A 27330-nucleotide genomic window follows, 5' to 3' on the forward strand; every position below is an offset into this window, starting at 1 on the left:
CTCCACAACAAGAGAAGCCACAATGAAGAGTAGACCCTGCTCGCTGCAACTAGAGAAAGCCCGCACGCAGCAACAAATACGCAACGCAGCCAACATAAATAAATAGATTTATAAAAAAAGTAATTGGGAAAAATTACTAAGACTGAAATTGTAATGCTGCTGTTCAGTGTAAGCATCTGAGGTAGACTCCCACTCTGATGGTCGGTTGTAAAGAGAATGTGTTCCAAGTGTCCTGTGGCTTCCTAACCTGATACAGTGGTCTGCTGGACTAAGTGGAATATGTTCAAATGTCTTCTGAAATAAGCAACTAAATGAAGTTCTTCTATTACCACTTTGGGCAATCAAAATTCTACAGATTTCTGTGACCCACTTAATCTTAGTCTATAAAAGCATTCTCATTCTAGTAAACTATTTTCTACCTTAAATAAGAAAGGAAAAGAGAAATTACAGATTTAAAAGCAAGTATGCATATTATAAAACAGTTGAAGATAGTAAAATAGCCGAAAAATATTGACATTACAAGCCATTATACTGCTAACCTAGATATGCGAGAGTGCTTCCTCCTGGGTTGGAATTTTCATAACTATTTTAAGAAAATTTAGGAATCGTTTAGTTTGTCATAGCTAGTGCTTGCCTGTCTACTACACAGACATACAGAGCCAACAGGGAAGGGAGATAAAGCACCTAAAACTATAGGGTGAGTAATTTAAAATTCTAAGATGCAACTTAAGATTCTGATCTACTCCCTGTACATTGTGTGTATGAATCTCTAAATCAGGAAGGATTAGAAAAACCTCCTGTCATCTGAAGAGACTTGAAATTTGACCTGACTTCCCTATGTAAAGAAAGTCAGAGTAGGTCTGGGGACATAGAATGATATGCACTTCTGACCGTAACTGCAAATGCACCTAACCCCAAACCAATCCCAGCATCAGGCATCTTCCTGAATGAGACTGTGTCCCAGGAACAGTGGAAACCGCTGGACTTGGGGGGAGGGAGAGAAAACTTAAAAAGCCTTCAGGAGGTTATAGGGTGGGCAAATTTGCCAGACAATAACTTCACAACTTTCCTATTATTTATTCATGCATTCATTAATCCCATTAATTCCAGATATTACTGAATACTTACCTGAGGGCCACCACCATGTTAAAGTAGATCAAGTCCCTGCCTGCAGGCTGTCCAATAGAACTTTCTGCAAAAATGGAATAGTCTATATCTGCCCTGTCCAGTATGGTAGCCACTAGGTTCATGTGGCTGTTGAGCACAGGAAGCGTGGCTAGTGTGTCTGAGGAACTGAATTTTTAGTTTTATATAATTTGTAAGATTGAATAGTCATATATGTTACTAGTGGCGACCATGTTGGACAGTACAGCTTCAGGAGTTTGTAGTACAGTTGGGGGACTGGACAAGGAATTACAAAATGCTGTAATAGAGGATACTTATCTAGACTGGGGTGAATAGGATTACTACAGAATGGGGAGGTAAAACCTGAGTTGAAGTTCTCAAGGCTAAGTGGGAGCTAGCCAGTGCAGCATATGCAGAAGATCTAAAAGTGAGGGTGCAGCACTGTGCTTTGGGTAGCTGCCAAAAGTAAGTTCCTATGTCTGGGACATATAGTGGGGAGGGGTGGGTAGTGAACAGAGATAAAAATGAAAAGGTGATTAGGGCTCAGTTCCTTGTAAGTCTCAAGCAGGGGAGTAACTGTGTGTGTGTGTGTGTGTGTGTGTGTGTGTGTGTGTGTGTGTGTGTGTCCGACCACATCACGCGTTGTGCCCCCTGCAGTGGAAATGTGGAGTCCTAACCACTGGACCCCCAGGGAATTCCTGGGAGTAAGATTATCATACTTAGCTTTTAAAAGATCACCCTGATATTTAGTATAGAATAGTAGAGGATGGTTGGAGTAGGAGAGGCCAGAGGCAGGGAGACCAGTTAATAAATAGGCTGTAAGACATAATTGAGATAATAACATGAAGAATGGAAAGTAGTACAAAGTTTGCAGAAAGATTAAGGGGATATCTAGACAGGATTGGATGTTGGAAGAAATGGAATTGAAAGGCTTAAAACTGACCCAAGTTTCTGGCTCTAGCAATAGGGGTAGGTGGTGCATTAAAATAAGGGGTCTGGACTTCCCTGATGGAGCAGTGGTTAAGAGCCCACCTGCTAGTGCAGGGGACACAGGTTCGACCCCTGGTCCGGGAAGATCCCACGTGCTGCAGAACAACTGAGCCCGTGTGCCACAACTACTGAGCCTGAGCTCTAGAGCCTGCGAGCCACAACTACTGAGCCCATGTGCCACAACTACTGAAGCCCACGTGCTCTAGGGCCCGTGTGCCACAACTACTGAGCCTGTGTGCTGCAACTGCTGAAGCCCGCATGCTTAGAGCCCATGCTCCGCAACAAGAGAAGTCACCACAATGAGAGAAGCCTGCGCACCGCAACAAAGAGTAGCCCCCACTCGCCACAACTAGAGAAAGCCCACGCACAGCAACGAAGACCCAACGCACCCCAAAATAAATAAAATTTAAAAAATATATATAAAGGGTTCTGAGGGAGATGTTAATTTGGGAAATGGAGAGAAGATATACTCAGTTTTGGAGTAGTCTAGAAGCCTGTATAAGTCTATGATAGATTGTACTTTAAATGAATACAATGGCAGTGAAATTATAGGAAGTGGAAAGAAAACACATTCTTTCCCAGAATGACGTTTGGGTGCTATACTATTCCCTCCTTGATGTCCACAGTATATTTTCATGATCTCTTAGTCAAAACAGTGTTTTGATGCTCTCAGCCCCCTGAGATCAACCTCACTTTTTAAAGGTCTTCAGCTATTCTCTTCGTATCTTACATCATCACAAAAAATGTCGTCTGTCATCTACCTGCCTAATCTGCAACTTTGTATTCACAAAGCTAGACATCATTCTAAATAATTTCCAGGGTATGGGACATTAGAGTTCTGGTTTTGATAAATAAAATGCAAGTAGAAGTGTCTATCAAAGAAAATCATGCAATACAATGCTTTTTTTTTTTAAGATACTAGTAATATCAGGTACAAAAAGATCCACATATTTTATTTTAATCCTTCATTTTTTGGAGTATGGACTCTTGCTCTACTACTGATCTTTTATTTCTAGTACCATTTCAGGTATAAATCCATTGTTTAGCCAATCTCTATATGATGCAGTTATGCACTGGTCCATAAGAAACTGAAAAGCGCTACAGAGATTCATCTATAGGAATAAATCCAAATAGGGATGAGTTTTGACTGGGAAGAATTATTTGAAGTCTCAGGAATCAAAAATTTGGTGGAAACCTATTAGCACATATTCTGTATAGTAGACATCTGATTTACTATTTTAGACTTTTTCTGAGAACATGAGAAAACTCATTATTTACATATTTACCGCCATTTTCTACTACTCTTTCAGATACCTGTGTTTCATTAAGTTAGGCTCATCTTTTGGAATATGAGAACCAGAGTGTACATCAGGCTATATTAAAATGAGAGTACAGACAGTCTTGAAATGAGAATATAAGGAACTGCTCTTAAATACTAATCCAAAAAAAGCAGGTAACCTTGTTACAAATAGAACAAAAAAGAAGTCAGAGACCAAATAATCCATTGTCCTAGGAAAAAAAAATCTGTAGGATTGAGATGTTAGTATTAGATCGCTGGGATGGAAAGGCCTATTTACTAGCTTCAATCCCAACACTTTTTCCCCTTCCTCTGCCTTCTGACAAGTTGGTAGACGGTCCTGAAGAAGTAAATGCTCCATAAGGAAGTGCTTAGGCATTTGATATTTAATAAACATTGCTTGAAAAAGATGCCTGTTAAAAGAATAAAAATGTTAGTCTTTGCTACATTTGGATGATTTGGTCTTAAAAACTGAATTTCATTAAATCACTTGGCATAATTAATATGGCATCTATTCACAATTAATGTACATTTTTAATTATACTGGATTTAATTCAAAGTCTTGGCTAGTACCAGAACTATATAATTGAATACAATGTAAAAGAAAAAGACCAAAAACATAACTGAAGTGAAATTGCAAAGCACAGTTCACTTTGCAGAGAACTGGATAGACTGCATAAGAAACCAGGAACAAAGAAAGCCCGGCAGGCATCATTCATCCAGCAGCTGGAGCAACTGTTAATAACAATAGTGAGTGCTTACTGGGTGCCAGGAGCCTTCTGTGTTATTTGGTTTTCAGAATGTTTCTGTAAGGCATTCATTAGTCCCAGTTTTTTAGATGAGGTTTAAATAACCTCTCCAAGGTGTTTAACTAGTAAGTGACAGAGCTACAATTTGAACTCAGAACTATGACTCTGTGGACTGTAACTTTAACCACCATACTAACAACCCATCAGAAATTCCTGTTCAGGCTGGATGGAGGTATTGAGTACTTAAGGAGAAGATGAAGGAGCTTAGCTTGCTTGCAATAGCTATGAGAATGAGCAAGTCAAGTCTTAGCCTAAGCTCTAAACCCACGCAGCAGGGAGATGCTCAGTAATAAAAGAGAACCTTTAGTTAAAAGCATCCCTCATCACACACACCCTCACCACAACGCTGTAGGTGTAGCTTACTAGAACTCTGGTGTAAATTCCTCTTTAATGATAATTGGCTATGAACCTAAAGTGGCACCATTTTTAAGTAGGGAAAGGCAATAACAGTCCCCGGGAATGATGTGGGATAGGTTAGTAATAAGTCAGAATTTAAATGGGAAGAAAAAGAAGCAGGACTGCATAGAGATAGTATCTACTGAAATAATAAGTGTGTTAACTGTTCCTTGCCTGGTCCTTATAAATGTTAATCCCTTTGTCATGCGTCTAGCCTTTGGGAACACCTCCCTTATGACTCCAGATATTCTACTCAGGGAGACAAATGTAGGCAAAAAGTTCTGGCAAGAAGAATGTCAGTAAAAATAGAGCATTAGTGAGACTGTTGCTTGAGTTTTGCTTTCAAAGTTACCCATAACTGACGCTTGAGACAGCCCCATTTTACAAAATTAAAGATTAATAATGTTTTCTCAGCTTTGTGTTCTTAAAAACCTTTCTACATGATTTTCTCTCGGGATTTAATGCTTCACTTTTTGACATATACATCTTTATCTATAGTTTTGTTGGTGTGTATAGGAAGATAAACTCCAACAATTATTTACTGCCATTGCAGGAGTCATACAAATACTGGGCATTATGAAGTTCTTTTAGGACTATATAATTAATAAATGATCTCATTTTGCAAGTATTCTCTCCAGTAGTTTGTGTGCATAGCATCTTACCATGACTATGTTTTGGTTATATAAGCCATGATTAAGCAGAATATGCATTAACCACATAGTGGTATACTAATTTGACTCGATTCTGCTTACCTGAAAGATAGTAACATAAATAACAATTATTTGGGTATTGTTAAACTAAAATGACATGTCATGAATGTACATTCATCATATGGACTTTTTTCCTGGGCAGGGAAATTATGCATTTTATATTTTACATTCATCATTCTGTGAGACACAAGACAAAATCTTTAAAATACATGTGGAAAATGAAATACTTTACAGTGTTGTTGATATACCACTTCCATTTGCTTTTGCCAAAAAAAAAAAAAAAAAACAACCCACAAAAAACAAAACAAAAAAGCCCAAGTCTTTATCTGATTGCTTTCCTAAGGTGTGTATGCCTCTCCTTTTCCTATATATTTCAGGAAAAGGAAAAAATAATCATGTCAGAAAAGGATTCCAAAAACTTTGCCCTCTCCGATTACCTTTATGATTTTTGTTTGTTTCTTTAATAATTATTATTTCCTTTACATTCGATCATTTTAGAAGAACCATTAAGGAGGCATGAGCAATAATAGGGCCAGTGCATACCCTGCCTTTGCTGATTATACATTTTAAAATATCTGGCAAACAAATAGTTAAAAATCCGTCTGTTATTAGGATTTTCTGTTTTTTGAAACTTTTGAAAGGTCAAATGTATAAATATCTTACTCTTCAGTCAGAACTTTTTCTTAATTAGATAATCTTTGCTTAATCAAATAATAAGTGAGTTTGATTAATTTAGTAAATGTGTTATTGTGGACTCTTTCATCAGATTTCACTTGAATCAAGAAAGGTAACACCTGTGGGTTGGTTCCCAAAAGCTGCTTTTGTTAAATGGACACCCGCAGGCCATGAGGCAATTACGTTTGTTGCTTGTACTATAAAGGAGGCACTTAACTAGGCTTCAGCAAGTATGGCTGAGAACTAGAGGCTTGATTCTTTTGTCCTGCCCTGAGATTAGGTTTTATCATAGCTCAGGAAGTAAACCTCTGACGTAGAAAGGAAAAACCAAGAATGATTTAAGGGTTCTTTTACTGCTTTAAAAGTTATTCCTAAAGCTAGTTATATCTGAGACCCTGGGAAAATTCAGATTTGAGCAAAAGTAAACATTTCTAGGTGGCATTCATTGTAAACATATATTCATACATTCTTATTCAGTCTCATACATTCATTCAAGTTGGCATGGCATATTTCCAAAAATACAGAGATGAAAAGTAATTAACTTTTTAAAAGTTTTGGTTATGAGAAGTAATGAACAAAGACATGGAATTAGGACTTCCATTTTGGGGCATTTGTAAAGCATTTATTATAATTTTTTTAAGTGTTTATTTGAGTTCTTTTCTACTTTAATTGGAAAGTTATAACAGCTTTTTAAAAATACATTTTAAAAATATATTTTAATCTATTTTATTATAATATTGCTATAGAATTGTTTTATCTGGTTTGAATTTTGAATTTAGTGATAACCAGTAGGTTAATCCAACAGACAATAACTGTTTTGAGTTAGAAAGGAAATTTTTGTTTTGTTCCTTGCTTTACTCCACTCCACTCACCTGACCAGAAAGGTCAGGTTTTAAGTTTTGGACCCATACCAAAAATGTGTTGTACTTTATATTTATTTAAATAAATGAGTTCTTAGCTAGACTAATATTTTAGTTATCCCGAGGTCTGGTGACAGTGCTGTAATTGCAGTCATTTACTTGTACTGTACAAAGAAGCAGAGCCTGCTATACGGATTGGAAGTTAGGTCACTCTCTTACCACATTACCACAGACAAAAAAAAAAAATTTTTTTTTACTTCAATAAAGCTCTTCCTAACCTGCATTGTGATGGACAATGTTCCATTTTTAAAAAGTACAAGTATTACTGAAAGGGCTAGTCATATTAAGACACACATGTATGTGTATGTGCATATATATATTTTAAAATTATTTAATACATACTGTTCACAAAAATGTCAATTTTGAAATACATAAAATTTTGTGGTTTTTTTAAAAAAGTAATTATACCTAAGTAAGCCCTGTAACTTATTTTTTTCACTGACTGTATTCATGTCAGTCTATTAGCTGTCTACTATTCTGTAAATAAACTGTTTAACATCTGCCCACTGACGAATATTTATACTGTCGCCAGTTTTGAGATACAAGCAATACCATACTGAACTTATCTGCTTATACATAATTGCATGCTGAGTTTGGCAAATCTTTTCTAGAGATTTTGATAGGGAAAGGGTAAAATGAGGACACACAGGGCATGCCACTGAAGGGGATGCAAGGTAGAGATGCCAAAGACACACTTTACTTACATCAAGAACTTTAGTTCTCACCGAAAGGATTTTCTTCATACTGTTATGAGGTATGCTAAAAAATAAGACTTTAAATATTAGATACTTTGAACATCTGGCAATTATGGAGTAACTGCGGCTGAACTTGCCCTCCTGCCATAAAGAACTAGAAAACTGGACAAACTATGTAAAACAGTTTTCAGACAATGCGCAGCAGGCAGTACAAGACGGATTCCTGAGAGCAGGGAAACAAACAAGGCAAGCCTTATACTTTCCCTAACTTCTGCCTTAAAGCAGTTTTCAGAAGGTGCGAGGAGGAAAATTCAAACAAAGGACAGTGGTCTTGCTGAGTTGAAGAGACAGAGATTAGGGTATAGGGAAGTTTAAGTGGTTGGAATTTATGCATCAAACCACCGGGGAGAAAAGAGCTACAGAATGATCTCCAGCAATCTATGTAGAGTATTGTCTTGGTTTTGGGGCTGAACACTAAACTGTGCCTGCTTATGGTGAAATTTAGAGACTGAGCACCAAACAGCTATTGGCAGCAGCCAAGCAATTCCCAGAGCTCACACAGGGCTGTCATTTGAGTTCTGACCAACCACAGTGGACAGATCTCATTAAATATCTAGAGCATTCCATAGAGACCCTGGAATATCATGCCTTAGGAGTGAGCTAGACTAGCCCTTACAGTGTGAGAGAGACCCAACGCTTAAAAACAAGGCTTGACAGGAATAAGCTGTTCCACAGCTAACTTAACCACCTTCCAAAAACCAAACAGACCTCTTCAACATTCAGTGCTCTCTAAAAAGAGAACAAAATCCACTCAACAAATGAATGTTCAGCTCAATAACAAATTATTAGATATGTGAAGAAGTAGGAAAATGTAACCCACAACTAGAAGAAAAACAGATCCAGAAATGAGACATAACGGAATTAACAGTCATGTGCTCTAAAACACCAATTATAAATATTTTCAGGGATCTAGAGGATGAACATAATGAGGGAGAAATGGTAAATATAAAAAAGAACCAAGTGAAATTTCTAGAGCCTAAAAATATATCGTCTTTACAGCAGATTAAAAATTGCAAAAGAAAAGATCCCAGACTGGGAAGAAGTATTTGCAATACCTGTCAAAGGACCTGTACTCAAGATACATAAAGGGCTCTTAAAATGAATAAGAATAATCCATTTTAAAAATGGGCAAAATATTTAAATAGACATTTCACAAAAGATACACTAATAGGTACAAGAAAAAATACTTATCAGAGAAATGCAAATGAAAACCACAATGTGACACCAATAGCCTACTAGAATGGCAAAAAATTTTTTAATTGAAAATACCAAGGTTGTGAAGCAACAGAAACACTCATACATTGCTGTTGGGAGTGTAAAATGGTATAATTACTTTGGAAAAGTTTAAGATTAAGCGTACACTTATGACCCAGAAATTCTACCCCTACATATTTACTGAAAAGAAACAGACTTATACATGAACGTTCATAGTGCTTTATTTGTAACAGCCCAAAATTGCAGACAACACAAACATCCATCAACAGGTTCATGGAAAGAAACTGTGATTTACAATGGGATATACTCAGCAGTAAAAAGCAATGAATGACTGATACATACAACATGTATTAATCGTTTAAAAACTGCTGAACAAAAGCCTGACACAAAATACTATGTAGTGTGCAATCTCACTTATGTGAACTTTAGTAAAACTAGTCTCTAGTAAACAGGAAACATCACTAGTTGCCTGGGACGAGGTGTAGGGGTGGGAGGTGGACTGGAAAAGGAGGGAACTTTTGGGCATAGTAGTAATGTTCTACATCTTGATTGTGGTTGGTGGTTACACAGGAATGCACATTTTTCAAAACTAGTGTCGAAACAAAATGAGCACATTTTACTGTAAAGTATACCTCTAAAATTGATTTTAAAGTGTACACCCTTACCCCATATCAAAAATAAGTATGTGTTTCAAAAGTGGAGTAACTGCAAACATAATGAATTTTTTACTGGGAAAATATGTGACAGAGGGGTAGATCAGCAAAGGTGACTGCTTTGATTTTAAGACTCAAACTCAGAGGTTTTCCCATTTATAGAGAAGCTCTTATTAAAGGTACCATCAGTGATGAGGTTGTTTCCTTGTGTCTGTACTTTATATCAAACATTGAAGTCTTAAGATGTAAAGGTTATTCCTTTGCTATGAATGGATGCATGGGTATTAGCATATATGGGCTTCAGGTAAGTAAGAGGTAGCATGTTCCATATTTGAACCGACTTCTGTTAAATGTCAGTAACTGTACTTCACAGGTTGTTTTAAGGATCAAATATGTGTGTGTGTGTTTAAAATGACCAGAAAAGTATGTATAAACACTAGTTTGTGTTACTATTCCTCCCTTTTGTTCCACCCCTTGTAGTCAAGGACTAGGTGTGAACAGCCTGGGTCACACTCCTCCAAAGGTTTCTGGTGGTATGTTCTGGGTCTCTCTTAGCAGATTCCTTTCTGTTCTTGTTAACTTTACTATACCAGAGATAATACTTCATCACTGTGTTTATCTAAACTTGGAAGAAACTTAGGTCATAACTGCCACAAAAGTGATTGTGCTTTACAAGAATTTCTACTTAACTAATACTAATCACCAACAAATATTTGCGTTCCAACATCAGTTTAGGTGTTGTAAAGATTTAAGATCATGACATGATTATTGTCTGTTGGCTTTTTCAGTCATAAAATAGTAGACATACACAAAAGCCAAGCATGTAAGAGGATGTTATGTTCCAGAGCCCCATGTAGGGCAGACTTAAAGTGTTTTAAACAATCTAGAGTATTTGGTATGTGCAGGCAACATAGGGAAAAGCTTCATGGAGAAAGGAAATGTATATTGGATCAATCGGACAGGCAAAAAAAGATCTTGCTGGATCGTTAGTATCTTTATTCGTTTTTTGATTTTTGTTCTCCTTTGCTTTTATTGGTGTCCCTAACTTTATAATTGTATTTAAGTATTCGTATATGTTACCTATTTTTAGAACTCAGGAACAAACACATATTAAGGAAAAACTATGGAAATTTAGACACCCAAGATGTTCACATTGTAGTTTCTCCCAAGGCAGTACTTCAGAATATATTTAATGACTTATTTTACCTTTTCCAAATACACTATTTTGTTCTTCTTTTCATCTGTAACCTGAGATGTACTCATTCTTCTATTTGAGCAGCCTTATGCTTCACTACATATAAATCTACTTATTATATAGGTAGGAATGAACCTTGCTATTAGCCCTAGAACCTACAACTAGTTCCACTAGTAGAAGTTAATGATCTTACAATATCTGATATTCTTTCAAAAAACTTTATCCTTACTCTACAAATAGATTTAACATTTAAGTGTATCTAAATGAAAATAAGTAACTTGATTCATTTTTGGCTAATATTTCTACATGATATAAGACATTCCAAAATTATATAATCTCTAAATTGTAATTCAAATTTTACATGCTTGTATAAATTTATTTTTCCAAAAGGTAATTCAGGGGTGATGGGGGGGAGAATGAATAGGCAGATCACAGAGGATTTGGGGGGCAGTGAAAATACTGTGTATGGTACTGTGATGTGGATACATGTCATACATTTGTCCAAATTCATAGAATGTACAACACCAAGAGTGAACCCTAAGGTAAACCATGGGACTTCGGGTGATGATGATGTCAGTGTACCAGACATGCCACTCTAGTGGGGATGTAATGGGGAGGCCGTGCATGAGTGGGGGCAGGAGGTATATGGGAGATCTCTGTACCTTCCTCTCAGCTGTGCTGTGAACCTAAAACTGCTCTAAAAGTCATTTTTAAAAATTTTGTGACATTTTAAAAAACTGGTCATTTCTTATTAAACCTAATATGAATATTTTTCTTCACATAAGGTTCCCAAGTAATAATCAGTCAAAAGAATAGTGAAAATTAATTCCTTTCCATAGATCATTTTGGTCTGGTCAATAATTCAACTTTCTTGGGTAACAAAACCTATAAAAAAGAAACTTTAAAATGCAATTTTGAAGATTGTTACTGAAGAGTAATTTTTAAAGTTTATATTGAAGAGACATTAACGGGCAAATATCTCATATCACAGTGGGCATTTTTGTAAGTAATGTGTTCTGTCCTAAATATACTTAGGATTGTCACTGAGTAAAAATTTAAATTTATGTTATATCCCAGTTAATAACAAGACATATAGAAGATGGGATCTTTTCATTTAGTAGGTCACCATCATTAATTTTACAACTGATGATTTTATAATAGGTCCTTCTAGTTCTTGATGGTCATTATTGAAGTATAATGCATTGAAGATATGGCCTGTACAAAGGCAGAACAAGGATCTTAATTAGAATTCTGACAAGCCCACTCCAATAAAATGATGTGATTATTTGTAATTGATGTCACAATCAATTACCATTTAGTTCATCATGAGCATTCTAATAGGTCTGGCCTTGGTATTGGCCCCAGGATGTTGCTGAGTGAGTGGCTGCCCTGCTTATGCTGTTATTGAGACAGGAGGGCACATTTTCAGTCAGCATCCTAATGACCTCTTTTGAAGTCTATTAAATTAATGACCCTGTCACACTGTTTTGATCTCTTATAACCTCAGTTTGGGGTTTGCATAACAAATTAATGTTTGGGAACCATATGGCAAAAAAGATAGGTCTTTTTAAAAGTTGAAATATTAATACTACTTATTAATATTTAGTAAAAGTTATTTTATTATGCAAGAAATAACAGCAAAAATGCAAATTATAGGGTTTGAATGTATTTTATAAAAGAGAACTTTAGGACATTTCTCCCTACCTCCAAAAGACATGATTTTTTATTTATAGTACCCAGATTTGTTTTTCTTTTTTAAAGGGGCTGCTTTCTTCTATAATTCTAGGTGCCAACAGGTCATGTGTGGTTAGAAGGTGATAATCTACAGAATTCTACAGATTCCAGGTACTATGGACCTGTTCCATATGGACTAATAAGAGGACGTATCTTCTTTAAGGTACTACTGTTTTCTGCTTAAAATGCAGGCTTTCTTCTCTGAGCTGGGAAAAAAAACAAAACCAAAAAAAAAAAAGTTCCTTTCAGAAGAACTGAAATCTTTAGGCTGTCAGTGGATATAAAACTGTTGCAATGACTACTACACTTTATGAACATGTTGGCCTTCATAGCTATAAACATTACCACTCCCCCATTATGACAGGTAATTGAGAATAATTTTTGTTTGAAAAATAAAGTTCAGATTAGTTGTAGCATAAGAAGCTTTTAATTTGACTCTCCAAAAATTTACTTTTCTCTCATACAACTTTTCCAACCATATTCATACCCAGGGCGTATGTTAATATATATGCATTTGCAGAAGAGCAATCTAGCAACTAGCTGGAATGCAGGGATATCCCAGTTAAGTATAGTGAGTAATGCCCTTATCATGGTTGTAGTAAATGTAATAGTAAAGATTATTGTTTTCACTGGCTTTTCCTTTTTGCCACAAGCAGTCAGGAGAAAAACAGACATGAGTATTTGGGGCTGTTGGATAATTTACAGGATTTTTTACACTTAAGCAGATGTTATATTCAAGTACGTAGGTTTACAGTTAACTCTGACGATAGTGAAAGAAAAAACAAACATATACACACTACACACGTATTATTTTCTAGTATAATGTTTGAATGTTCCAAACTTTAGAGGTTAAATACATACACATACAGGTTTCTTTCTACAGTCTTATTTTGAAGTAGAAAATTTGTTCTTGATTGAATAAGGAGAAAGCATTTAATTATACGGCATAGAGAAAGGGATGAATGAAAAAAAGAAGGGAATGTGATGATGCTATAATATCACTTTACTAATTGTCTTCAGTCACATTTTGATTTTACAGATTTGGCCTCTGAGTGATTTTGGATTTCTACGTGACAGCCCTAATGGCCACAGATTCTCTGATGATTAGCAAGCATTTATTCTTTTGATTTGATTATTGTCTTCTGCTAAAGTGAATTTATTGTCACTGAAACCATGTACTTACTAATAAACTATTTGCTATTCAGTTTGAGTTATTTTTAATTGTTAAATGTAAAGAATAAGCAACACACACTCTTGCAAGCTATATTTGTTCAAAATATATGGATAAAAGTGTAATCCAAAATAAGTCATCTAAATTCTGATACAAAAATATTTTTAGGGAAAACCTGGAACAACCTCACTTTCAAATTTTTGGTTGTACAGGTATAAGGAAAGTAATTTACTCCTCTTGAATATGCCTCATACTTTAGCTACATTTACAAGGCAGAGTACTAACTAGTCTTATAAGTCCACACCAACAATAAACCAAGAGTCTGACCTAATGAAAAGCTGCTAAGTCACATGCTTGGCTTACTCATTTGAAATTAAGGAAGAATGTTTCAATGATCCCATAAAGGATTCCTTAAAATTTTTTAAATGAGTTCTGACTCATACGGTCCATAGAATATTAAATATATAGAAAAATAAAAGCTTTACTATAATCAATAATAACACATTAAAAAAGTCCACTTCACCATACCAGCAACGCAGTGGCCACGGTTTTCTGACTCCAAGGCTCTCCTTCTTTCTCCGGTTGCCAGTTCACTTTACTAACTTTGAAATAACTCATGAATATCCATATCCAGCCTTCATCATGGGAGAGCCAGGCTCACATGTTATTCACGAAGATTCTAACTTAATTCTAATGACCTGAGATTTGAAATAGTTGTACAAAAGGCCTATAACTTTAGCAGCTAGAAATATGTTACTTCAAAAACTTAGCAACTATAAAGGAATATGATGATACTGTGACCCATTAAAAGATGAGACACACTTATATGAAGAAAGGAAAATTCTTATATTTTGTACCAAGGAGAAAATGCACCAATAATAAACTTCTCAGATGGGAATTCACTAAATATAATTTTTAATTCAAGCCCCCTTTCTTAGCGATCTGTAAATATAAAATGTAAATACATATGAATAATGAAATTAATTTTCTATTAATCTAGGTGGACTTCGACAGTCTTATATTTTTTCTGCAAATAATAGAGCTGACAAAAAAGAATCCTTTTTTTTTTAATCACCTTTATACATTTGCCTGAATGGACAAAGGTGGAGTAGATTTTCCTCCATGTGTCTGAATACACTAAAGAATTCCACTTAGTGAACAATCTCAGCGATAATGAAGGAGTTCTATAACTAGTGAACACATATCACAAGAAATCAGCGTCACTTCTTCTGCTTCATCCTTGGAAACACTGTATTTTCCACCACATCGACAACTCAGAGAAAAAGAATGATCATCTGCAAAGAAAACAAAATGCTTACATGTAACTACTTTGTTAATACCTTTTTAAAAAATGCAGCTATTCCACAGAAACTGCAAAAGAAAAAAGATCAGTCAATATAAAATATATTTAAATGAGAACTTGAAAAAATTTCTCATATAGGGGGCAGTGTTTCTAAAAATTATCTACTAAAAAATCTTTATCTGTGGAGGAAATGTATTGAGGGTATGAAACAATAGACCAAAGATCCTGTAGGGGAGAGCAGATGCTCAGAAGTGACCAATGAAATTTATTTGAAGTCTTCTGATTTCTTAAGATTCATGTAAATTTTACATTCTTCTGAACAATGTGGTTGTCAAAATATTACTGTGAAGGAAGAAGAGAAACAGCCCTAGCTGTCTTATTGTTAAGGAGCATGCCTTTGCCAGTAGTATATCCTTTCAGAGAAAACCGCTGACTTGACTGTTTATCAGGTTCAGCATTTGAATCCTGTCTGTTCTGGTATCACACTATTTCAAGAATCCTGCCTTAAATGTATAGACATATACTATGGTGTCCTTTCTGTGGGGGCTATGTGTGTGTACCTGTTTGTTTGGTGTTTACAAATGATTTAGGAACCAAAAAGGACAATCACTGAAGTGAGATGCCCAAAGGAGGCAATATGGTGCAACGTTCTGCCTACGAATGGGGGAAATTTTATAAGTTTCCTCTTCCTAGGAAGTTGAAATACTTTGTCTTTTAGCTGAAAGAATCTCTGATCCACTGGTTATTCCATTTTACTGTCACTGAGGAGTGACTGTCAAAGAAAAGTAATTACTGATCTCATTATTTTACTACTGTCATAAAAAAAATTAGAGATAAATGAACTAAATCTCTAAAGATATAATTTCTTACAATCAAATATCTTCATTCAATTCTCAAACTTCATTTTTTAACACTTAGATCTCATCATATGCCATGAAAAGAAGAAAAAGAAAAGAAAAAGAAAAAATATTCAACTGCCTTGGATTTGTTCTCTAATCAACTTTGGTCTTGGAAAAACAAGCAATTAAATAAGCCAGCTTTACATGTTTATTTTATCAGTAAGGAAAACATTAATTCACAATCCTGCTTTTCATTTTTCACCACAATGTCTTTTTTCTCTATAAAGAAAAATAACTTAATCTTGAATTTTAAAACACTAACATCTTCCCTATCTGAGCCAACATATATGTGTAATAGAGCATGCTTTCAAAGTGAACTATTTTATTATTAAATTGTCTAAAAATACATATTCTAACCATTGGTTTTCTGGAGCTAAATCTCCCTCTTGTTTTTTCACCACCTCAGTGAACACTGAGAAACAATTTGAGGTGACATGTGCTTGGTAGATGATGCAGAGGCCACCATGGGCTACTGTGGAGTTTTGTCATAGATGATTCCAAATGTTAATGCTCACTAAAACTCACATATTTTTAAATTTCTTCTTAAATTATTCTACTATCACTTAAAGTGATATCTTCACAGAAATCATAATTTTAAATACACTGAATGAAGACAAAACAACCAAGCTGTATAAGAGACTAACTGTAAGGGGAATGGCTAACTTCAGTCTCTCAATAGTTCTTCAGGTATGCCTTTTAAGCATAGTAAAATGCATCATTTCCTACTGTTCCTGGACCCAGAAGCTGATAATTTGGCTATGTTTTTCATGTAGGATTTCATCCACTTTTCCCCTATTCTGGATCTTCACCTTCCAAGGTTATTCTGAAAGCGCCCATGAAGGAATCATCAAATGCTTTTGCTAGTCCAGTTGATCACACTTTTTATGTACTTTCATCTGCCAAGGCTGCTCTTTGCAATCGCACGGAACAATTCCAAATTGCAAATTCAACTGCAAAACTCACATGACCAGTTTTTAAACATTCCTGCAAAAATAATAGCTTCATGTAGCTGTTACTCACTATTTTCTCTCATAAGGATAAGGACTATTTCTATCTTTGCAGTGATAAAAAACCCTTAATTTAAATAAGTATCTAAGAACATCCTGTACTTTTAAGATGAACTGTAGCTGCTTATAACTGATTCACTGGCTGTAGCTGGGATGCTTCTTTATCGTCTTCACTGTCAAGTTTACTTTAGGGAGCACCAAGGACAATAACATTTATGATAATTCTTGATTTCATGTTGTATATGTCTTTCAATGTCTTGGCATTTTCACTTGTTATCAAAAAGCCCATATATTTGCTGACTGAACAGATGCTTGAACCACACTAATCCACAGTCTTAATTTAAAATAAAATCTTAAATTGATTATATTTTTAAAATTTTACTAAAGAAGTAAAAATTACAAAAACCAGTTTTCACTGTTTTAATATTATCAGGAATTATTAGTAACAAAACATATTAGTCATATCAACTACAACAAGAAGAACTAATTTGTCCAATAAGAGATGGACACACACGCACATATACTGGTTGATAAGCTGGCAATACTGTATTTTCAAAAAATATTATTTAGCTGGGCAAGTCTCCCTGATAAACATGTTCTAATCTATCCCCTTCACAAAGTAGCAGTGAAATCAGTGTCACTAGTGTATTCTATTTTCACAGCAGTAGCTCTTCCTGTTTACTCTGATGAAACTATCATGAACCCTGGGAGCCCCAGTTACACAAAATCTCAAGTTTTCCAATCATTCACTGCAAATAAGAATTTCTACTCCAGGATTTCATTTGGCAGTTTAGGAGCAGAGTGGCTCATAGGCAAAAACATGATTCCCCTTCTAAGTCAATATAGCTTTGTGGCCCAACTTCCTAAGAGTACTAAGCTAAGAATTTGCCATTAAAAAATATTCCAGTAAACTTGGTTTCGGAAAGGACAGGCTGTTTATCTTGTACTTATCCACACTTACTAATAAATTTTTATAAACACCCAGGGAATCTGTACCCCAGGCTGAATAACACAGTTATAGGACTAAGAGTATATAAAATTCTAGAAAACAGTAAGACTTCTTCATTTGCCCAGAGAAACATGGAATTGTGGTATTCATGGCTTCCATTTTTAAAAAAAGGAACTTAATAAAACCTAACCAGAGCAATTCACAGAACTAATCTGAAGAATGGAAAATTAAGTTAGATTTAAGTTTTTAAATTCTATTAATAGGAAAGGGGGAAAAGATATGACTTCATGGTAGGTAAAAGGGAGTGACAGATTTTTCTTTTCCACTTAAGACACAATCAAAAAAGGAGGTTAAACATCAAGCTCCAAGTAGAAGAGTATAACATGTATAACATTAAAATCCTTGCTCTGACAATTTATCATTCCATATAAAGAAACAAAAATAAACATATATTCTAATAGGAATTCATCTTAAGTGTCAACATAGGATGGAAAAAATTATCTCCTTTGACTATATTCCCTGTTATACAGATGGAGAGTAAACAAAAAATCAAAGTAGTTTAAAAAAGAAAACCATATGAAATCTTAAGTACCTAACATCTAATTAGGATAGGAAAATAACTGGGAATGAGTCACATAAGTGGACATCAATAATTGAAGTTTAGAATGAAACAAGAAGATTCCAAACAAAAACACCCACATATATATAGAAAGCCAAGCTGTTATTTCCGAACATCCTATGGCTTTTTTCTTATAGGAGGTCCCTAATATTTTTCCTGATTGTTACCAAGAGAAAAAAATAATTCCAACCTTCATTCCAAGACATTTCTTCAAGATATACTCGAGCATCTACTGGTCCCATATTTCTTAGATCATCTTCTGTAAAATACAGAATGAGACACTTAATTTTGATACTTAAATCATAACCATGAAGAATGCTAAGAAGGCAAGTCCAGCCTGGTCACTACGATTCTAATTATATAAAAATTTAGCTTACTATATTTGTGACTAAGAAAGACAGTGTGGAGTCAGGTAAAAAATAACTATATTTGAACCTCAGTTATAATATTTTACTAGCTTTTTAACCTTATGTATATCAAATTATCTACTTTAGAAGGGTCACTCTGGACTGAATTATGTCCCACCTCCCAAATTCTTATGTTGAAGCCCTAACTCCCAACATACTGTATTTGGAAATAAGCCTTTTAGAAGGTAATTAAGGTTAAATGAGGTTGTAAGAGTGGGGTCCTAATCTGATAGAATTGATGGCCTTACAAGAGGACGAAGAGAGAGGTCTCTCCCCACTCACATGCACAGAGGAAAGTATCATATGAAGACACAGCAAGAAAGTGGTCCTTTGCAAGCCAGAAAGAGACCTGACCAGGATCCTCATCAACTTGCCCCTCAATCTTGGATTTTTCAGCCTCCAGCACTGTGAGAAATAAATTTCTGTTGTTTAAACCACCCAGTCTATGGCATTTTGTTATGGCAGACGGAGCAAACTAATACAGGGGTGTACTTCCAATCAACTGAGATCAGGCTAAAAGTGCCTTAAAGAATAAGGCTCTAACCAAATTTAAAGGGGCTTTTAGTCATCTGATTTTTAATTCCTCACAACAGAGTAATAGGTAACTTAAAGGAATAATTATTTTAAAATATTTTAATAGCCATGCAACACAACCTTTCTGTGTTGATGTTCCACTGCTGTTTCCTGGGCCAAAGCTTTCCCTACAGAGGGAAGGTCCAAAGAAACCGGGAATGCCACCTAAATTTAGTAGGAATATGGTCTAGGTAGTATAAGCATGCACTCTTACTTAAAGCAAGTGTACTGTAGGACAAAGAAAGCAACTATATATGAGAATCTCTTGTCTTTGTTTTTAAAGGCACGCTGTACTTCCTGTATGCTTGTATTGTTCTTCTAGAAGTCAACGCTTAAAAGAAACTACTAAAATCCACCCCCCACCCCAATGAAATTTTCTTTAGCTGTCTCACTAGTCTCTTGTTCACTTGCTGAGAATGCTTCCCTTTGTTCTGTTGTGTGAATGCCTGCGATTTAATTATATTTAATAACTGCCTGTTCAAAATTTATTGGTGAGTTACACAATTTTAAAATAGATGAAAAGATTATACAATATTTTGAACTCACCATGCTTTTCTATTAAGGTATGTCAAATATTATATCACTTCATATTTACTGGGTACTAAGTCTATTAAACTGTTCTAAAACCCAAAGATAAAGACTTCTGCGAAGTGGTCAGGGGTGGTTCTTCCATCTCTGTGTGTCCACTGAATAGCCTATGCAAAGTGTATCAGTACGCGAGGTAGTTTCTGAACAAAACAATTTAATTTCCACATTCTATATAAAGTTTACTTGGTTATAGGTTATTCAGTATTCCAAATTAAAAAAAAAATTCTATCTAAAAGTCTCATGGACTTTTATCACGTTTCAATTTCTTACTCAGAAGGACCAAGATAATCTACTTGAATGCAGAAATGAAACACTGTTTTAGAATTGAAGAATGGGGGTAATTGACACTTAATAGAGCTTGGTTGGGGGAAATACATTCCAGGGTATCTTACAGATATCTTAAGTAATTTTGAAATCAGAGCAAATCAGACAAGGCAGAGGTAATGACAAGATGAATAAACCTTAATCTAACCTATCTTGGACACCTGTAATACATTAATTGTTAAAAAAGACAACCCATTCATAAGTATCCATTATGCCATGTTTATTTTAAAATAATTAATGAGAAATAACTGGCAAATATAACTGCCAAGCAAGTCAGGTTTGTATTGTTCTGCTTCTCTACTAGGAAGCTATTGTTATTCTCCCTAGTTACTATTTCATGTGGAACCCTTTCTATTATTCCACCTACTCCAAAAAGTGGCTTTTACATTTTTATTATTTTTTTCCTCTTTCTGTACAGGAACTTTATTGTAGCTAACTACTTCTTAGCTGAAAGATCAGTTTAGACCATATCTCATGGTAAAAGGGAAAGAAAACAGAACATAAAAATGGTTAGTACTTTACCCAAGGTCAGAGTTAAAAGGAGTATATTAAAATTTCTCCTGTTCTGTGCCTATCTAAACATCTACATATTGACCTGATTATTCAATACTATATGCACACAGTCCAAGTTTTGTGGGGATTCTGGTTTTAAAAGTCAGTATCTGGGCTTCCCTGGTGGCGCAGTGGTTGAGAGTCCGCCTGCCGATGCAGGGGACACGGGTTCATGCCGGTCCGGGAGGATCCCACGTGCCGCGGAGCGGCTGGGCCCGTGAGCCATGGCCGCTGAGCCTGCGCGTCCGGAGCCCGTGCTCCGCAACGGGAGAGGCCACAGTGGTGAGAGGGCCGCGTACCGGATAAAAAAAAAAAAGTCAGTATCTGACACAAGAGTGAACACAGGCTTCCCCTGCTATCTGAAAGTAGAGCTTTCCTATGAAACCTTTTGTAAGGCAAAATAGGTAAAGCAAAGAAGAAATTACCTCAAGACATATCTTGCTAACGGATGCACAAAATAATTCAAGATAAAGCACAGATGCTCACAGACACAGTTCAAAGCTATGGTGGCTTGATGCTGAATGTAGTTCCCAGGGAGAGAGGTTGGCAGTGCCGCTCTGGCCGCTTGGGGCTCTCCGCAAAGCAAATGCTGAACACTGTTTTCACTTTTCACCTCTTTTCATAAAGGCGAACATCCACTTAGGATTTCTTTCCATTAAGTGAAAGCAGGTACTAATGTAGGTCTTTCATGAAAGCGAAGTGGAGTAAAGCAAATTTTTGAAAAGCGGAGGACACCTGCGTACTGTATGATATCCCCATTATGTGAAGTGTAACAGGCAAAACTATCCTGCGATGTTGGGCGTGGGAGAGTGAGTAGTGACTGAAAAAAGTTACAGGGGCCTGCTGGGGTGCTGGTTAGTTAGATGGGTGTGTTTACTGTGAAAATCCGTCAGGCTGTACACTTAGGATTGGTGCATTCCTCTGTATGTATGCTATATTTCAATAAAAAGGTTTAGGTATAGTGTTGAAACTCTAATGGCTATATTTTTAAACATAAATAAGGAAAGAAAAGTTAGGGGAACGAAGTAAAGACCTCCGTAAGAAAGTGTGTATCCTTTGAAAGGACCATAATCTAACAACTTCTGCAAAAGGCTGAGGGTGATTAAGTCAGGGGGAAATTGGATCCCTGGAGAACTGTATGATGAGCGGAGAGGGTACTCACAAGGAAAAGGTGAATCTAAATGCGCGGGGGCGGGGGGCAGGGAGGAGACCACCATCTTTTGTTGAGAGGCAGGTGTCCAGCGAATGGGGCAACAGCAACTCCCCGCCCCCCACTACCATTACAAGGAAGGAGCACAAACTAATGTTTCTTTTTTTTCTTTTTAAACAATGATCTCTGCTTGTCCACCACTGTAGATATAATTAGAAAACTTAATTCCTCCCTAGCCCTTAAAGTAACGCACAGGAAGCCTGTAATTAGCTTTGATTATTATCTACTAATCAGGCACTGCATCTGTAAAAGACATAAGTTCGTTTTCTTTTGAGTTTTACATATTATAAATATTTTTGCTCATTATAATACTGTAATAGGCATCTGAAAATGTAAACCCTATCTTAAAGTCCTCCTTAATATGATACTACCAAAAATCATGAGAAAACAGAAACTGACTTAGAAAGTGATTTAATTAAATAAACAGATCCAAGATTTAAATCTGGAATCTTAGCTACAGAATGGTAGTAATTTTTTAAAAAATCTAAAAACTGCCCTTTGGAAAGAAGAGCACTGCCTGGCATTTGGTAAACTCCATTTTGAGTCCAATGTCACTACATGATTCCCAATTCTTTTGAAGTGAATGGGTTCAGCTTTTTCTAAGATATCTAGGAACGTTAAGGTCTGTGCACAACCTGTACTGTGCTCACAAGCTTAAGCAAATATGGAGACAAGAAAAACTTCCAGATTTACTTACATGTAGAAAGCAATGCACTATCGTTAAAGAGAGATTCCCAACCAATATAATGATAAAATCAAATAATTTATGTGGTTACTTGAAAAAGAATCTTTCAACCTTTAGAAGTATAGGCCCTTCTGACCTTGTGTTCTATTGGATTTGTCTGACAACAAGAAGTGAAAGAATTCTGTGGCTCCATTGTCTCAACAGTGGGATCTAAGAAAACACTGGCAGGACTCATCAGAGAGGTTTATGAGCCTGCAATTCAAAGAGATTAAAAGGAAAATCTACGGAGATTCTTTCACACTGAAGAATAACATTAAATAACTATTAGCAGCTTGGTTCAGTAAAGCTTACTAGAGCTCTCGCTGGGTCATTCACAACTTTCTAAAAGAGGAAAGGTTTTTTTCAGCTCCATTTGGGAATCAATAAATATTCCTTACTTCTTACCAGACAATGGAATTCCAGTCTTTTAAAACTTCCTCCTAATGACAGTAAAATTTCTAAAACAGCTCTTTGTTTGCTGCCTATATAATTACACTTCCTAATCCCAGGAAACCTTTTCTAACTGTAGCTACAATTCAAATAAATAAGTAAAAATAAATAAATAACAGCAACAAAAAGCTACCAAGAAGAGGAATTAAACTTTATTCTTTATGGATATCTAAAAGTCTCATTCAACCCACTACTGGCCAAAAGATCTAGTCTATCTGCAACTCTGTCCCTACTATTCAAGAGTGGCAATGTTGTGTGTTACTCAAGTGATCAAGTCCCCAGAACGCTCTCATTTAGCAGTTAGTGCATTGTATTTATTTTTATGCCATTTAAAACAAAATTCATTTCAAACTTACAGAAGTCATCTATGTGTGTTAAAAGCAATCGCAGTATTTTCCTTTAGGTCTAAATTATATCTTGCTGCTTTAAAACCATGTAATTTAATTTTAAACAATCACCTCCTTCTTAAAAATCATTTCAGTATACATAATTAAGTCTTTCATATAGGAAATAACTTGAAGGAAATCAGTTCCTTGTCCTTAATAGTCTCTGTTCTTAGAACAGTCTCTACCTTGATAAGAGATTCAGAATCAGGCAACATTTAGCTTGAAACCTATTCATTAAATCATAAAGCTCTATAATTCTTTCCCAGATGAAATTAAAGAGTCACAACTGCAAGGCTTTCCATACTGCAGAAAAACTACAAACTTGGAGCTTAATTATGGACTTGAAGAACTACGGTTCTTTCATAAGCTGAACAGAAACCCAGTGCTCATGAAAGGTACCAAATGAAACCCGGAAATTGAATTTCATGTTTCACTGCAGAAAGGCAGAACACAGTAGCAGAAGTAAGCCTGGCCTCTCACTCTGACCCTCAAATATGCCTCATTCCTGACTATCTGGAACTAAAATAGTAGGTTGTACACACCTCTTCAAAACTTGGCAGCCTAGCACAGTGATTAAGAGTCAGAGAACGGCTTTGAGTTTCCTCTCTTATCAATTACTAGCTATGTGCCCTTAGTCAAATTACTTAAACCCTCTGGGCCTCAGACTCCTTCTCTGGAAAACAGATATTAAAATCTTCCTTACAAGGTTGTTAAACAATGATTAAAAGACAATTGCCATAGTTCTAGTGCTCAACAAATGGCAGCTATTTTAACTGTTGTTATTAACTCATAATGTTTGTGTTGACCTGTCTATAACAGACCACAGGAAAATGACTCAATTATTGCATGGTTGGGGAGTGGGGGGAGCCTCGAGTACCACAGTGTAGGACGGCAGCAACTTTCACCTTGTCTGGATTTGTAACAGGGTTAAGAAGTTTGATGTACTTTACTATTGTCAGTCCCATTAAAATTGATCTATTATTATCAAAGCCATAGTCCATATTATTATTTAGTCCTTCCAAAGTATCAAACAGAACTGAAAGATGGGGAAAAAAATCAAAATAATTTATGGATTAAATTCAGAGGTTAGACGTAATGACAGTAGATTAGAAAGTCAGGGGAGGCTTTCTTTTGTTGGGGGTGGAGCTAGGAGGACCAGAGTTGGAACTTGAACAAAGAATAAGCTGTGAAGAATCAGAACGCAAGGGTATTCTGAGTAACAACAAACAGTATAAGCAGATGTGTTTGGGAACCCCTAAATGAATGGGGAGAAGATTCACATTAGGTTTGTGATTGGTGATAAGGCTGGAAGAAGTAATTAGGGACAAACTTAAGAGCTTCTGTCGCATTTAAATTCCATGTGAATGGGTAAATGTTGTGTTAGGGAGTGGGTAGTTATATAAGTTCTTAAACAAGAGTAAGAATAAAGAAAGCTAGACCAATCAAAATGTAAATGACTATGGGAGAAGGCCAATTAGCAGCTGTGGAAGTAACCTGAGTCTATGTTATAATCTGGGTATGGTCTATTGTGGTAGCTGTGAGAATAAAAAGATCACTTAGAGGGAAAAAAAAAACACATTGAAGAAGAAATGCCAACACTCATTTTTAGTTCATTGGCTATATATTGAGCAAACCAGAAGTAATCAGAGTGTAATATGAAAGAAAGATTTCAAGTCTGAGGGTTAAAAACAAGCAATGAGAAAGGTGAACCCAGTCTTGGTTTTGAACCCATTGATTTCAGTCGGGTCAAGTACCCGAGTAGAAATTGGGCAACAGGATAAAGATGGAGACACAAACTTCCTAAAATCCTACATTTTCTCTGTTATTAAATCAAAACTTCCAATTATGTCCAAGTATTACAGGATTATAACTATAATCTTGCCCGTAGGTTTCTATAGCATTATTTGAAACTAGCCAAATTTTTATTCAAAATCATTGAGAAATGATCTTAAAATACATTGTCATTGCAAAAGCAGTCATTTGTATTCAAGTAAAAGTAACAAATAATGCAAGCAGTCACCTTCTTATGACAAAGAAGATGAAGCAAGAGGACCCTCACAGAAAGTTTTATCTATATTATCTTCCCTCTCTGAAGAAATGCAAGTCCCTAACTGTCTAGATGGATTTTCTGCATCATTTCACATACTTACTTTTCCCAGAAACAGTCACCAAAAAAACATGCCCCCTGATGCTTATCTTCAAGTTTTACCTGAAGCACATTTTTATAGCCAATTTTCAAATTCCTAAAATCAAATGGAAAAACGGATATGACCATAAATGGAAACCCTAATCTGACTAATACAAGTATTTTATAAGGGTCAGTTTTAGCACATAATTTACACAAACATCCACTGGCCTTAAGTCATTATTTGAAACAGATAACCCAAATTCATATTATCTACATTTAAAAGTATTAATTCGCTTTTTATGGAGTTAATCAGTCTTCAGTGTTAACTTGCTTTTCAGCAAGTACTTTTATTTTAAATTTAAGAAATTACATGTTGATTCAGTTCTCTGACACATAAATGTTGGTGGGGTTTTAAGGTACGTTCCTCATCTGGTCCAAGATTTACTTATTTATCTCCCATTCTCAAATATTTATCCTAATAAAGGGATGGAGTGAACTGTATAATACAACAACTGAAACGACCTTTTGTATCTAGGTAAGGAGAGTATAGCTGATTAGCTTTAAGTAAAGACACTAACTTTACAACGTTTGGCTCAATCCTCTTCAGAGCCCAGCTGTCTTGGGTATCCAAGCACTTGGCCAATTGTGTAGCATGAAGGCGCCACATCACCAAAATAATTCACTAACAGAGAAACAAGGTACATCTTAATATAAGACAATATACCTGCAAGGACTCCAGACACAATCCACTTATGTTTTTACAACATAATTTAATTTGACTGACTTCATTTGAAGGTCTGTTCCTCTTCAGATCACAGTGAAGTAACCTAACTCATAAGCTGTGTCACTCCATACAGCCACCTAGACATCAGAGATCTGTATGACTCACACTACAAAGCTATTGAATCACGATTCCTATTCTTTTCATGATATACTTCTGACATGTTTTTAAATGCACTTAATGTATGAGAAAACTCCCCACAAAAATTATAAAGGCACAAAAATCTATTCAATAGATATTATTCATATGAACATTTTATAAATCCTAAAAAGAATTTCCAAAGTGTTCATCTGGTTGTCTGAAGTGCAAAGCCTAACCTTGAAAAACTACATGCCTTTCAAGGGAACATGGGAAGCAGTCTGGAAGCACCCTTACAAACAATAAGGTAAATATGTCCAACTGGAACTTACTGATTAAATTCACTAGTTAACATTGCTTTCAAAGTGCATAATATCTAGAAACTGAATATTACTACTCTTTTATTAGGTTTGCTTTTCTAATGAGCCTGGCCAACACTGCCCTAAAATGTCAACCAAGAATACAGAAGTGTAAATGAGGGAGAAAAAACACAGGTACTTTACTTTAGGTCACCTATCCTAGGCTATTGCTTTTGATAATTCTTTTGTGAAGCAAAAAATATGGATTTCAAGGGCTCCTTTAAACGATCTTTTACAGAAATAAATGGTTGTAGGTAATATTATGAGGCTTTCCTTACAAAAGAGCACCAACTTTGAGCTGTGAAATATGAGAAAGTGTTCAACATCCGCCAATAAAACATCTCCTGC

At 35.7% G+C, this 27330-nt stretch overlaps 2 protein-coding genes across 6 annotated transcripts in view; one reads left to right on the forward strand and one right to left on the reverse strand.

Annotated features, from left to right (window-relative positions):
* IMMP1L (inner mitochondrial membrane peptidase subunit 1) overlaps positions 1-13678 on the forward strand; it is a 74381-nt gene extending 60703 nt beyond the window's left edge. For all 4 annotated transcript variants that reach the window (XM_067749528.1, XM_067749527.1, XM_067749530.1 and 1 more), the window contains 2 exons: positions 12527-12637; positions 13514-13678. In XM_067749528.1, the coding sequence (XP_067605629.1) occupies positions 12527-12637; positions 13514-13582 (180 nt within the window). In that variant the 3' untranslated portion in view covers positions 13583-13678. The remainder of the gene's footprint in view (positions 1-12526; positions 12638-13513) is intronic.
* An 865-nt stretch (positions 13679-14543) lies between these two features.
* The window catches only part of DNAJC24 (DnaJ heat shock protein family (Hsp40) member C24), a 60979-nt gene continuing 48192 nt past the window's right edge, over positions 14544-27330 (reverse strand). The window contains exons 4-5 of one of the 2 annotated variants that reach the window (XM_067749531.1): positions 18613-18681; positions 14544-14940 (exon numbers count right to left, since the gene is read on the reverse strand). In XM_067749531.1, the coding sequence (XP_067605632.1) occupies positions 14810-14940; positions 18613-18681 (200 nt within the window). In that variant the 3' untranslated portion in view covers positions 14544-14809. The remainder of the gene's footprint in view (positions 14941-18612; positions 18682-27330) is intronic. The other variant, XM_067749532.1, reaches the window with a different exon arrangement.

The sequence above is a fragment of the Pseudorca crassidens genome, chromosome 9 (genome assembly GCF_039906515.1).
Source record: "Pseudorca crassidens isolate mPseCra1 chromosome 9, mPseCra1.hap1, whole genome shotgun sequence".
In the NCBI taxonomy this organism is placed as follows: Eukaryota; Metazoa; Chordata; class Mammalia; order Artiodactyla; family Delphinidae; genus Pseudorca; species Pseudorca crassidens.